The following is a 12714-nucleotide window of genomic DNA, read 5'->3' as shown; positions in this document are numbered from 1 at the left end:
GGGCAGGATTATCTCTAATATGCCTAATTTTGCTCCTGTTCCATTTAGGTTTAGCCACTCCAGGCAAATATTCTGCCCAAGGTAAAGTCATCTAGTAACCCAGGATGCAGAGGCCCCTCAAATGAGCAGGACCATGGGAGCATAGTGTGGCCAGGCATGGTGCTTCGCTGCCTCAGGCCTGTCAGGAAGAACACAGGCCACAGCCCTGGAGAACCCAAAAGCTGTTGTCCCCCTGACAGTGCTACTGCAATTGGCTCTTATCCTTCCAGGACTGCCTGTCCCACCACCACACCCGGTCCAGCTCGCTTTGCCCACTGGGAGCAGAGCTGGCTCTGTCCCTAGCTCCTAGTCCTGCCCTTGCCCACCAAGCCTCTAGTGGCAAGTCAGAGCTCCACTGGTCAGGCTTTTGACCTTAAGGTGTGACTACTCCACCAAGCTGAATAACAGTAAGCTAATTAACATTTGTTCAGTTTAGAGCATAAAGTTTAAAAAGGCCATTAGACTGCTATTACTCCAGTACCTTCATAGCACAAAGTCTTATGGAATAATAATCAGCATGGAGCAAGCCCACTGACTTTTAAAAGTTGGACACACACCTCCAGTTTTCTCTTTACTCTTCTTTTCATTTCTGTGGGCACTGCCCCATTTGGGTCCCTTCAGGCTCCAGAAGGTTCTCAGGACAAAGGGTTCAGTTTCTCAACCAGTGCTAGTGACACGTTTGAAGTTTTCTGGTGAAAGTGCCTAAGAGCCTAAGGGTGTGGGTATAGGACAGATTGGGCTAAATCCTGTCTTGCTTTATGCATCTAAAGAATGTAGTTACACACTACAATTAGCACATACTAATTTTAATTATGGTTAAAGTCTGTGTGTGGTGTGAGCAGTTGAATATTAAAGGTTAATATCCCCTGTAACATGCAGTACTCTGACCTGCCCTTAGAGGGTTGCCAAGCTGGGGCATGGCTAAGTGCTTCCAAGCCTTGCCTACCCTCTGGGACACTATAAGTGACACAGCTTGGGACACCACCAGCCCCTGCCTTCCCATGCTAGATCCCTGTTGCCCCCCAAAACTGACCTGGATTTGGCCTGTGTCACCCCCCTACCTGCATGTTTGGCCCCAGCACCACCCACCAGCACATATAAGATCTGCACCCCACCTACACTGACCTGGACCAGGGGCAGTGGAGGTACTTCAAAGGGGAGTCCAACATGAGAGTGGAGAAGAATGAGAGTGGAAAGGGATGCTTCCCTGTATGGCTCCTCTGGCTACCCCAGTTTGTCATTTTGGGGAAAATGAAGTAGCTAAGAGTACTACCTCCTTGGGTGATGGAGGATTGCTCCCAAATGGTCTTGGACCGGTACAACAGTAACATGACTGCAACCAAAGCCGACCCATCCAGTTAGAGACAACTTCTACTGGAAGAGGACCATCTCTAAGCTACTCAGAGGATATTTAGATCATGTTTTCCTCCCTTCATGTGTCAACACTTCTGCTTTAAGGGTGGTTAACACTTGTTTAAGGTAACAAGAAACAACACCTTTATTCAACCCACAGCCTGCCTCTACCAGCCTATTAGAAGCTTGCCAAAAGTTACTGTCCTCAATTTCTTACTCTCTCAGCACCAGGGCAAGGTCATATGTTACAGGGAATTATTTTAAAGTCAATATTTAATGTGCCAGGTTGTAATGTCTCCTTTTCTGAGTAAGAGGATGTTAACACAGATGTATGAGCAATAGCATATACATATTTTATTCCAGATGGTTTGAACTCAGAAAACAACATAGATGTGAATGTAGCATGCCAGTAGTCTGTATCTATGGCAATGGACAGGAGCATCCACATGCCCCAGCCATATCATGAACTGGGAGAGATTCATGCTATGAATTTGGGCTTCCACATTGGCTACTTCTTTAACTGCCCTACATATTATGTTCATCCTAATACTAGCCATTATTCTATAATAATTGCAGCCAATGTCTGGATATAAAACTTGTTTTGAAACTGTCCTACAAGCTACACATGCCTTCTTTAATCTAACTTATTATCAAAAGGAGCTTGTAAGGCTTCTCCAATGCTGTGAAATTATAGTAGTATGATTTACATATAACAATTAAAAGTCAGTCTTAGAAACTGATCTAGTGGTTAAATCATCTGTTGTTGGGTTTTTTTTGTGGGGGGGGTTGAGGGAGTTGTTTTTTTGCTAGGGAACTGAAGTTCCATTTGTATTTCTGGTACATTGGAAAATTTTGTGCAAGTTTCTTTTCTCGTCATTTTAAAGAATGCCTTGGGGCACCATGCTTTTGATTTTCAGAATGCCCTCAGCCTTCAGGTGATACCAGCTCACCTTACAGGATCTCAGACTTTTTTTAGGAATTGGAGTGTACTATTTGCTGGAGTCCTTGGTGCTTGTAGATGAGTCGGAAGGCTGCTCTGTTGTGCTATAATTAAAGTGTGTCAGAAGAGACTCAATTAATCTGATTAACATACTTCAGACAGCTTCTTCGTTTCATGTATCAGTGTGCCCATGCTTCAAAATAGTGGTGGGGGTGCTTTAACTAAAAACCATTAAAGAACTTTTAGTTAAAGCACCCAACCACCATCTTGAAATCCAGGGAAACTGATACATGAACATTGTGGGTGCTTTAATTAGAACAGCTCTCAGAGCCACTCTAATTAAGCACCCACCTGCCCCCAGAGCATGTGGAAAAACACACACTCTAGTTAAAAATATTGGTTTAATTTTTTTTTTCCACTGAGCCTCAGTTTTCATAGCAGATTAATCAGAATGATAGAGTACTTCCTTTCTTCTATAAAATATTTTGATAACATCCAAACTAATTTAAAGTTCATAGAAGACATCCAACTGTCAGACCTGGACCCACTCTTTTGTCTTATGCCAGAACAGGTAAAGTACTAGTCACAGCTGTACAAAAAACAGCCAGTGAGCCCCATACTGCCTAGGACTGGCAGCAGAAGACACAAAGAGGGGTCAAGACTTGATGTCCTCTTCAGTCTTCATCTCCAAAAGGATAAATTCCCCAAAGGGGGTCCAATTGAACCAGTTTTTCTAGTTATTTGCTAGTGGTTTTTAATGTTGACAACCAACCTCTCCCACCCACATCACCCAATTTATTTTGTTTGCCAAGCCTCCTCATTTTTTTTCCACAGCTTCCTCATGGCACTTTTCATCTCAGCATTTCTCAGGGTGTAAATGATTGGGTTCAGCAGTGGGGTGATAATGGTATAAAACAGGGAAAAGACCTTATCCACTGGTAAGGTTGTGGAGGGGCGGATGTAGATGAAAAGACAGGGTCCAAAGAGTAACAACACCACAGTGAAGTGGGAAGCACAGGTAGAGAGGGCTTTGTGTCTTCCCTCTGAAGAATGCGTCCTGAGAGCAACTAAGATTACAACATAGGAGATGATTAAGACAAGAAAACAGCCCAGGACAATCATCCCAGTGTTAGCAACAACCAGTGCTCCAGCTAGATGGCTGTCAGCACAGGCGAGTTTAAGCAAGGGAAACACATCACAAAAATAGTGGTCAATCTCATTGGGCCCACAGAAAGGGAGCTGGATGGTGAGCAGCGTCTGCACTATGGAATGCACAAAGCCTCCCATCCCTGAGGCCACCACCATCCAACTGCACACATGCCTGTTCATGATGGTTATGTAATGGAGGGGCTTGCAGATGGCAACATAGCGGTCATAGGCCATCACTGTGAGAATGAGGATCTCAATGCAGCCAAATATGTGCACTGAGAAGAGCTGCATGATGCAGCCCTGATAAGAGATTATCTTGCCCTCCACTAGCAGGCCCTCTATCAGCTTGGGGACAGTAGCAGAGGAATAGCAGATGTCTACAAAGGACAAGATGGAGAGGAAGAAATACATGGGTGTGTGGAGACACTGGGTGAACTTCACCGTGACCATAATGAGTCCGTTCCCCAGAACAATCACCACATAAATGAGCAGAAACAGAACAAAGCAGGCCTTCTGTACTGCTGCATTCTGAGAGAGTCCCAAAAGGATGAACTCAGTCACGTTGTTTCTGGTCTCCATATACTTGGCACTGTTGATGGAAGAAAGCTGATTCACCTGCGAGGACAAACAGAAACACCTTCTTATTATGATAAAACAGTGGCAGCCTCATTAAAATCTTTCAGGATGCAAATATGTTTCCATTGTAGGTCTGTTTATGGTATTACTTCTTAAAGTGCACGTAAAAGGTTTTAACATCTTGAAACTTAGCAGATTGTGTGTAGGACACGCTTGGACTTTCCTACCAATTTTGAAGTGAATCCAACAAAATATATTCATAGGGCACATAATACAAATCTGGGTTATGTTTCTGGCATTCCAATAAACTATTTAAGTAGATGCAAAGATGAAAAGCCTTATAAGAAGTGCCAGAAAGGCTCAGATAAGCAGAAGTTGGTGGTTGTTTAAAGATAAAAAAATATATACCATTTTAATGCCCTACTCCCCATCTCTCGCCCATGTTTAATGAGTATTAAGGTCAAAGGTGAATTATCCCCTACTAGAATATGGTATGCTCTTCTGATGTCCACATTTTAAGCAGCATGCTGATAAATTGCATAGGCCTTGTACAAAAACCACCAAATGGTCTGAGATCTGCAACACCTTGCCGTACTGTGAGAAATTAAAAATGCTTCATGAATTTATTTTATTAAAGAGGAAGTTCACAAAGGGATTTCATCATGTTGGGTGAATCAAAGATGTAAGAGTCCCTGCCACAAAGTGCTATAAAATAGTTAAATATTTATTAATCTTGAATTAAGATTAAGGACACAAAAGTGTGATTTTTCTGTTTTGAAAAGCTTAAAATTATTGTTGTGTGGAAAACTAGGCATTTGCATATTACTTTGGGCAAATTTGCCCACCTACCCATACCACTGCACTGAGCATCAGATAAGCTGGCTTTTTTTTCTGCACCAGAAGATTGACATTTTTTACTAATGACACTGAATATAGTTTAGGCATATTTTTTGCATCTCTACTGTATGACAGTAATTTCTAAGTATAAGTTGCAGTGGAGGTCTGCTGACCCAGGCACTAGAACATAGGAGATCTGGGTTCCATTCTTTTTTTTGCCAACCTAGACTGCTGTGTGACCTAAAGCAAGCCCCTTCCCCCATGTGGTTTCCTTTCTTTCTGCCCAATGTCTGAAATGGATTCAAGACAGTGATCTGCCCTGGTGTGCATTATTTTTGGATTGTGTGTGGTCATGTTGGTTATCAATCATACATTTTCCCATCACATGTATCCAACATCTTTCTCTAGTACTAATCAATATTCAGTAAAAGGAACCAAAATTAATAATGTTAATCTAAAATGAAAGTTTTATTAGACATATTCAGCAAAATAGCACAGTGAACTGCCAGGGATATCAATGGAAAAATATCTACAAACTTTAATGAGATATACAGTTAGATTTCACTGGGGGGGAGGGGCAGAAAGAAATAATCCCTTTAAAGTCTGACTCGCCAATGGAAAGAACAAGGTAGAACTGGCCTTGAAATATGTTTTCATGAGAATATGTTGTTTATCAAATCAAATGTTGATAATTCAAAATGTTGCAGACAGCTTAATTGGATGAAATTCTGACCAAAATCCATCATGTCTCTGATGGTTGTCTCCATACCAGTCAGATTTTCAGACCTGCCTTGTTTCCTGTCATTTCTCTGCCTGGGTCCTTAGCCCTTTCTATCTGGAAGCCTTGAACAGATGGATTTCCAAGCAACTGTGGTTTTTTGGTAGCTCGGGTTCCTAGAATTTTTGGGGTCCCTGGTATTGGACCAAACCGTGATGCAAACTGTTCTACAAGCAGGACTTCCAGAAGAGGTAGGCAGGGCACAACATTCAGTTTCAGAGAGAATTTTTACATTTGTTCCTAATCTACATGAAAGTAATTTTCCAAAATTACCAGAATTGCATTGTTTCACTTGCTTGAGATGACAGTCCTCAAGAAGAGTGACAATGTTTCACCCCTATTTTTTAAAAAAAAAGGATTTTTATTGATTATAGCAATAGAGATTCATAGACAAACAAAATACTTACATTTACTGTATTACTAATACTTTGTAGAATATGATGTGTCGATCACTGCTGCATCAATGAATTCTTCAGATAAGGTCTTTCAGGTATAAAAGCAAAAGAATACCTACATGACTGGAGGCCTCATAAAAGGCCTTATTTAGATTCTAGCCAAGAGATTTAGCACACAGTTTACTGCCTTATACAAACCTCACCTTCCAGGCCACAAATAAGGAGCTCTATTCTAAGGGTCCCTCTATGCAGTAGACAGGTCACTAAAGACCAGCTCAAGGATTCAGGGAGGATCTTTAAACTATTAATAACAAAAGAAGTTTCCATGCCCAGGGATCTCTGAGCTAAGAATGAAGTAATGTGTTTTTCCATACCTGGTGTCACAACATGAAAAAACAGGAGAGTCCTTTTTCCATACCTGGTGTCACAACATGAAAAAACAGGAGAGTCCTTCCTCCCCATGTTACCAATCAACTCTCTATTTGGGCAGTCTTTTATCACCTGTCAAGAAAGTCAAAGCAAGTATAGTTTAAATGAAGTACATCAAGATTCATGTGTATAAGAGCTAAGTTCCCATTCCAGCAGCATTCAGACAGCAATTAAACTTTATATGGCATCAGCCTAAAACTGTGAGGCAAAACTTTTGGCACTTATTTAGTTGTGGCCAATAGCAGTAAAGTATATTTGTTTCTCTAACTTAATCATAAATTGTATGACAGTGGGACCATTTAAAACCAGCTTTTAATTATACCAAGGGGAATTCTTCACAAGAATTACTGGAGAATTTCAAAGAGACTGTGTTTATTGTTACAAGGGGTGTGATCTGGAATACAGAAGTTGGTTTTTGGTATGTAAATACAGGTCCCATGTTTGTTTGTTTGTTTTATTTTGAGGAAGAATTCATGATATCAAGGTATCCTCCAGTTGAAATGTAATGACTGGGGGAAACAAAATCACAAAAAATAAAATCCCTCTGAAGAAAAATATTTAAAAAATAATTTTTGTTTAATTAAAATATCTCATTTTGACAGGATTTAAATATTTATTTCTGTTCTTGACATATTTATCATATATATTGATATGCAGATACATGTGAATATATATATTATAAATATATAACATACATGTTAACATATTGATTTTTTTCTCCAGAATAGAAAATCAAAACTTTCCATCCTTAAAAAGATGAAAATCAAATTTACAACCCTGTTGAAATATTTTTTTTAGTATTATTTCAGACAGTGCTTTAATAGAAAATTTTTGTCAAAGGCCACATATTTCAGTGAAATATTTTACTTTCACTGAATTGGCACCTGCTGATAGATAATTGCTCCAACCTGAAAACTTACAAAGAGCTGTAATTTCCAATTCTGAGAAATCTTCCCCTTAAATTTAACAGGGCCATACCCTGTGCTAGTGGAAATCGTGATGTTTATAATGACATCAGAAGAACTACACTAGCTCCTGGCAGCACCTGCTGTGGCTGCTCCAGACCTACTCCCACCCCTTCTCATCTTTCAAGTCAAGCTGTCTCCTCCATTGCAACAGGACCCATGGTGCCCAGGCTCTGATGGCCAGGGGCTCCTGGCCGACTCAGATGTGAACCTCATGGTACCCCTCTCTTCCTCCCAGAGGGCCTCTCCAGAGATGTGCCCCAATGCCAACCCCCACCCTCCCATGTGCCCTGAGTGTGCCCCTTGTGAAATTATCCAGGGTGTGATGCAATAAGCTGTTTGCATGGACAGAGGAATTCCCAACCCAATACACCCTGCTGCTGATTGCCATGGTACCCCTGGCACACTTGGGAACCTGGCATGAGACCCTGAGCTTTGACGGTGTGTCGGGCAAGACCACGCTTCTCTTTAATCTTCACCACTGCCTGAAGGGGTACTTGTGCCTATGGTACATGTCCCTGCCCCAGAACTGAGGTTGACATCAGCACACTTCTCTGTGTGTGAGGCCTGTGTCTGCCTACCTGCAGGGGCACTGGCTGCTCAATAATGTTTTGAAGTGCCTTCTGAGTTCCTGTGAGCTGTAGGAGGAAACTCAGGAGGCCAGGGGGAGCTTGGATGGTCAAGGCAGGGAGCAGGAGCAGGAGCAGGGGCAAGGGCAGAGTCAGGATCATGGGTAGGGAGGGGAAGGGAGAGGAAACCCCTACTGTCAGTGTGAGGCTTATCAGGTGGGCATTGCAGGCATACCCAGTGGCCTGAGTCTGCCTCCACTAGCAGTGATGAGGAGTGGCTCCTGGTGGTGTCCAGGAGTGCAGGGGTGTGATACCTGGCTAGGCTGGGCAGGGGCCAGGGAAGAGCTGAAGCTAGTAAGGGCAAGTGGTGCCACAGTTGTGCTGGCCTCCTGGGTAGTGCCGCACACCTGGGACTGGTGGGTCAGGCCAGGGCTTACGGAGCTGCTGGATGATGCTAGGGATGGGGACTCTGGTGTGATAAACTCCTGGCATCTTGAGGAAACCTCCCCTGTTGACAGCTTATCACCACTGCCAGGCCACAACAGAGGCTCTGGCAGTCCACCTGTGCTGGAATACACAGCATAGCTGTGGCCAGAGTCCCAGGGTGTGGGGAAGAGCAAGCAGATGTTTCTCATCCCAGTCATTGGAGTTAGAGTCTACATAGGCCTTCAGCATACCCTTCACAGTCCCAATGAACCTGTCTACCAGCCCGTTGATCTGTGCGTGATAAGCTGTGGTCTTGAGGTGTTCAATCCTACAGCACTCCCACAGACACTCCATCACTTTAGCGGGGAAGTTCCCACCCCTGTCAGTCAGGATCTCAGAGGGGAAACCCAGCTGGAAGATCTTAGTCAGGGTGTCAGGAACTAGGGGTGCCTCTGTGGAGGCCAAGACAACTGCCTCTGGGTACCATGTCATGAAATCCACAAGAATCAGGATCCTCTTATGCCCAGAGGACCCACAATATCTATTCCCGCTCTTTGGAAAGCTTGAGCAATGATAGAGAGGGGCTGTGTGGAAACTTTAGTCTTGTCTCCATTCTTGCCCATCTGCTGACATGTCTCACAGGATCTGCAATAGTCTATCATATTTGGGGCTAGCCTGGGCCAATAAAAGTTTGCCTGCAGCTGCTGATGAGTCCGTCCCTTGCCTGTGTGACCAACACAAGATAAATCATGAACCACAGAAAGCAATTGCTACCTGAACTTAAGAGGTACCACGAGCTGGCGATAGGGCTCCTAGGACTTGGCATGGTTCTTAGGCACCCATCATGGCTAGGGGAGTCCCTTATCTCAGATCATCTGTTCTTTCTTATCTGTGGTGAACTTTGTCTCTTGCTTCTGGGCCACCTGCCAGAGTTTTTCCAAGCTGTGGTCCACTAGAACCTCCTCCTTGAACTTCTCCTGCCCAGGTAGGCAATCAGCAGGGAGTTTCAGGGCTTTAACAACCAGTACATCCCCCCCTCAGGGATGTCCTCTAACTGCTCCCCCAGAGGCTTGGCTTCTTCTACCACTGACTGACCCAGCCCCTCCTTGGGTTTGTCACTTAACCTAACCCCAGGGTCACCAGTTTCTTCAGTATCTGTCAAACAGTCGCAGCCAGAAGGAGTCTCTCCCTTCTCCCCCTCTGTCTCTGCAGCCAATGGGGTTACCAGGCCCTGGGGTTCATTGGGGTTGCTTTGCTTTGGGCAATTGGACTTGAATTGGCCAGACTCCCCACAGTTAAAGCAACACTTCTTTTTCAAATTAGGCGGCTTGCCAGAATTAGGGGTCACCCTGTGCTCTGCAGTCACATTTTGGGACTGGCCTTCCCCTCCCCTCTTGGTGGGACTCAGCACTATGAGTGCGTCCACCCCCTCTATGTTGTTAACTTTGGCTTCTTTCTTGCATTTCTGATATAAATACTTCAACTGAGCCAGAAACTCATTTAATGATTGTCCAGCAGCAGGATATTATTATGTAATTTTTTTTCCAGAAATAATCTGGCCCCAACCTATACCTTTCAAACACAGCATCTTTAAAAGTGTCATAGTCATTCACTGACTCAGGGCAGGCTGTTCTGGATAACAGACATGTTGCCAGTTACCAGCCCAGCAACACATCTCATGTATTCTTCTTATTTCAAGCTCCATCGATGCCCTTGATTTTCAAAATTACCCAGAAACACCTCTGGATCCCCTCCTTCTTTGTACAGAGTGAAATTCGGGGCATTTATTCTGTGGGGGGTGCAGCTGGCACCTGCTGAGGTGGATTGAATAGGATTCCAGCATCTTGCCACCTCTGGGATAGTTCAGGCTCATGCTTATGCTTAAGCCATGCCTTGTTAGCCTTGTGCTCATGCTTGAGCAGGGCCTCTCTAGCCTTGTGCTTGCATTGGCACTGTTTGGCCTCAGACTTGACCTGGTGCAACTTGAGCTTGAGCCTGAGCTTACACTCCTTGTGCTGGCACTGGGCCTCCTGAGCTTCTAGCTCCAGCTTGTATTTCTGGAGTTCAAGCTCAAGGGGTGGAAAGGAAGGTCATTCCTGGAAGTCCCTAGCTGTCACTGGGCTGAGTTGTGGAGGGGATTCCTGGGCCTAATCATTGCCCCATAGGATTTTAATCAGCTCTTCTTTCTTTTGCCCCTTTCTCACTTGGAGACTTCTCCCTTTCACTTCCTTCATCAGCTCTTCCACTGACTGGTTGGTGTATTTTTCCACCATCCTAGCTAGCTACTCTATCCAGTTGACTTGATACCAAATCAAGGATTTGTTTGCTCAAGGGTTTTCAGTGACTCTACTTCCTCTCCCCAAATTATGCCTTCTAGGCTGCTGGCTGTGGGATCCCACAATTATCACCACATGTGGTGGGCCAGTAGGGGATGCTTCTGCACTGAGCCACCCACCTCACTGCGCCTATCCACCTACCAAGCTTCAAGTTCCCCACCCTGTGGTGCCCCATGTCTGGCTGACCCCCTTCCTGGAGTACACATGCAAGCTTGGGGTAACTGTTGCCACCACCCAGGAGTCTGGTCTGTATCTGCACCCTGTGCCCCCTGTGGTATATAGGCCTTGTAGACCTTGACGGTGCTTGACCCACTGCAAGAACCTGGGGTGCTTCCTTTAGCCTGAAGAACAAAGAGTAGCCTCACTTAGTTTAGCATAGGGAGCTTAAAGTTATGCCCCAATCCCTCTCTCAGAGAGTCCACTACACTTGTTATAGTGGAGAGGTTTATTGGTTAAAGAGGGGAGGCTTGGGGAAGGGTACAGGATAGAGACGTATCAAAGAATAACCCAAAGTAAATTGTGTCAGCTTAGTAGGTGTTTGATATGCTTCTACATTACGGTAAGCTATATATCTAGATAAGTCTCAAGTAGTTTACTCACTTGATCATCCTGGCAGAGTTAGAGAGTTGCAGATATTCAAGTTGCTGTATGTAACTTAACATGGCTGCTTCCTTCCTCCTGGGGAGCCTTAGCTTTATATAGCCCTTTTGACATCACCTTTAAGACCCAATCAAGGCCAGGTGTTGTTTGATGCCAACCAACCAATTTAAAAAGTATCACTGGTCACCTAAGAGAGTGACATGGTCTCAAGCTCCTACCCCATGCCATGAGGACAGTTCTAACACAACAGAGGTGGAGTTCCCACCCTCTTACCTGAAGTCCCTCATGTCTGCAGTAACTCGGTGCAACTGCATTGAGAGACAGGTGAGAAGACAATGGCAAGGAAAAACCTAATAGAAGAAACTGGGATGGAATTATTCTACAACTTTTACAGCAATACCTCTCACTAATCACCCAAACATACAGGGGGACCTGGACATATTGACGATTAGTGATGCATTGTCTTTGGATGAACCTGTGCACTACAAACCACAGACTCCACTCATGTTGTACAGATGCAACTCTATTGGCTCAGATGTTTCTCCTGTTACTAGTTTGAAGTCTAGAATAGTACCATGATTTACAATGTCATAACTCCAGATCTATGTCTCTGTCCATGATGGATTTCAAAGTATAAAGGATTTTGGCTAAAATGCATAGGAAGATTTGAAAGCAGAGACAGGTGCAGGCTAAACAAAGGCCTGTGTGATATAAGCCCTGGGTATGTTGCTGCTAGGCTTGGCCATTCTTGAGGAGCCTAGGCCTGAGCCACAGAAAACATGGCTGAGCAGGAGCAGGAGCAGCCCTAAAACCCTGATGCTTAAATGACCATAGAGTGCAGCTTTATAGATGATGCAGCTGACTTAGTCAGCACAACAGAAGAAACTATCCATTGACTAGACACAATCAAAAAATAACATAAAACCTGAAGAAGAACAAGACACCCTTGTTAACCAGGGCTGAGACAGTATTCTATCATGGGAATAAAGCAGATAAGAAACCTTCCCTATTGCTGTGTCACTTTCTCAAATATATAAAATTTAACTAATCATCATCTTCTTGGTCCATGAAAGCTATGGGTTAATCCCGTTCTGGAAGTTTGACATATAAATAAAACTAATCAGGGATAATTTAATAGATTATAAATATTAAGTTTACCAGCCATTAGGGCTGTGCAAAGCTTCAGATCATTATTCAATTCAGAGAAGATTCAGACCAATTCAGAGGCCAAATCTCTGAATCTGAATTGAATCACTAGAAGCTTAAAACTTTCTGAATCAATTCAGAGCTTCCGAATTGATTCAGAAAAGATTTGGAAAAGA

General features: G+C 43.8%; 1 protein-coding gene across 1 annotated transcript; it reads right to left on the bottom strand.

Moving 5' to 3' along the window:
* Nucleotides 1-3127: 3127 nt before the first annotated feature.
* LOC149871205 (olfactory receptor 4S2-like) lies at nt 3128-4060 on the bottom strand. Its single transcript, XM_090034596.1, has one exon. The coding sequence runs from the start codon at nt 4058-4060 to the stop codon at nt 3128-3130; it is 933 nt and encodes a 310-aa protein (XP_089890722.1).
* Nucleotides 4061-12714: the final 8654 nt, after the last annotated feature.

The sequence above is a fragment of the Crocodylus siamensis genome, chromosome 2, assembly GCF_052110815.1.
Source record: "Crocodylus siamensis isolate JL-2025a chromosome 2, ASM5211081v1, whole genome shotgun sequence".
NCBI lineage: Eukaryota > Metazoa > Chordata > Crocodylia > Crocodylidae > Crocodylus > Crocodylus siamensis.
The sequence above is the reverse complement of the archived record's forward strand: the minus strand, read 5'-3'. Positions and strand labels throughout refer to the sequence as shown.

What these genes read in the sequence shown, in the direction of transcription:
- LOC149871205 (XM_090034596.1), bottom strand. Translation starts at nt 4,060, where the DNA reads ATGGAGACCAGAAACAACGTGACTGAGTTCATCCTTTTGGGACTCTCT.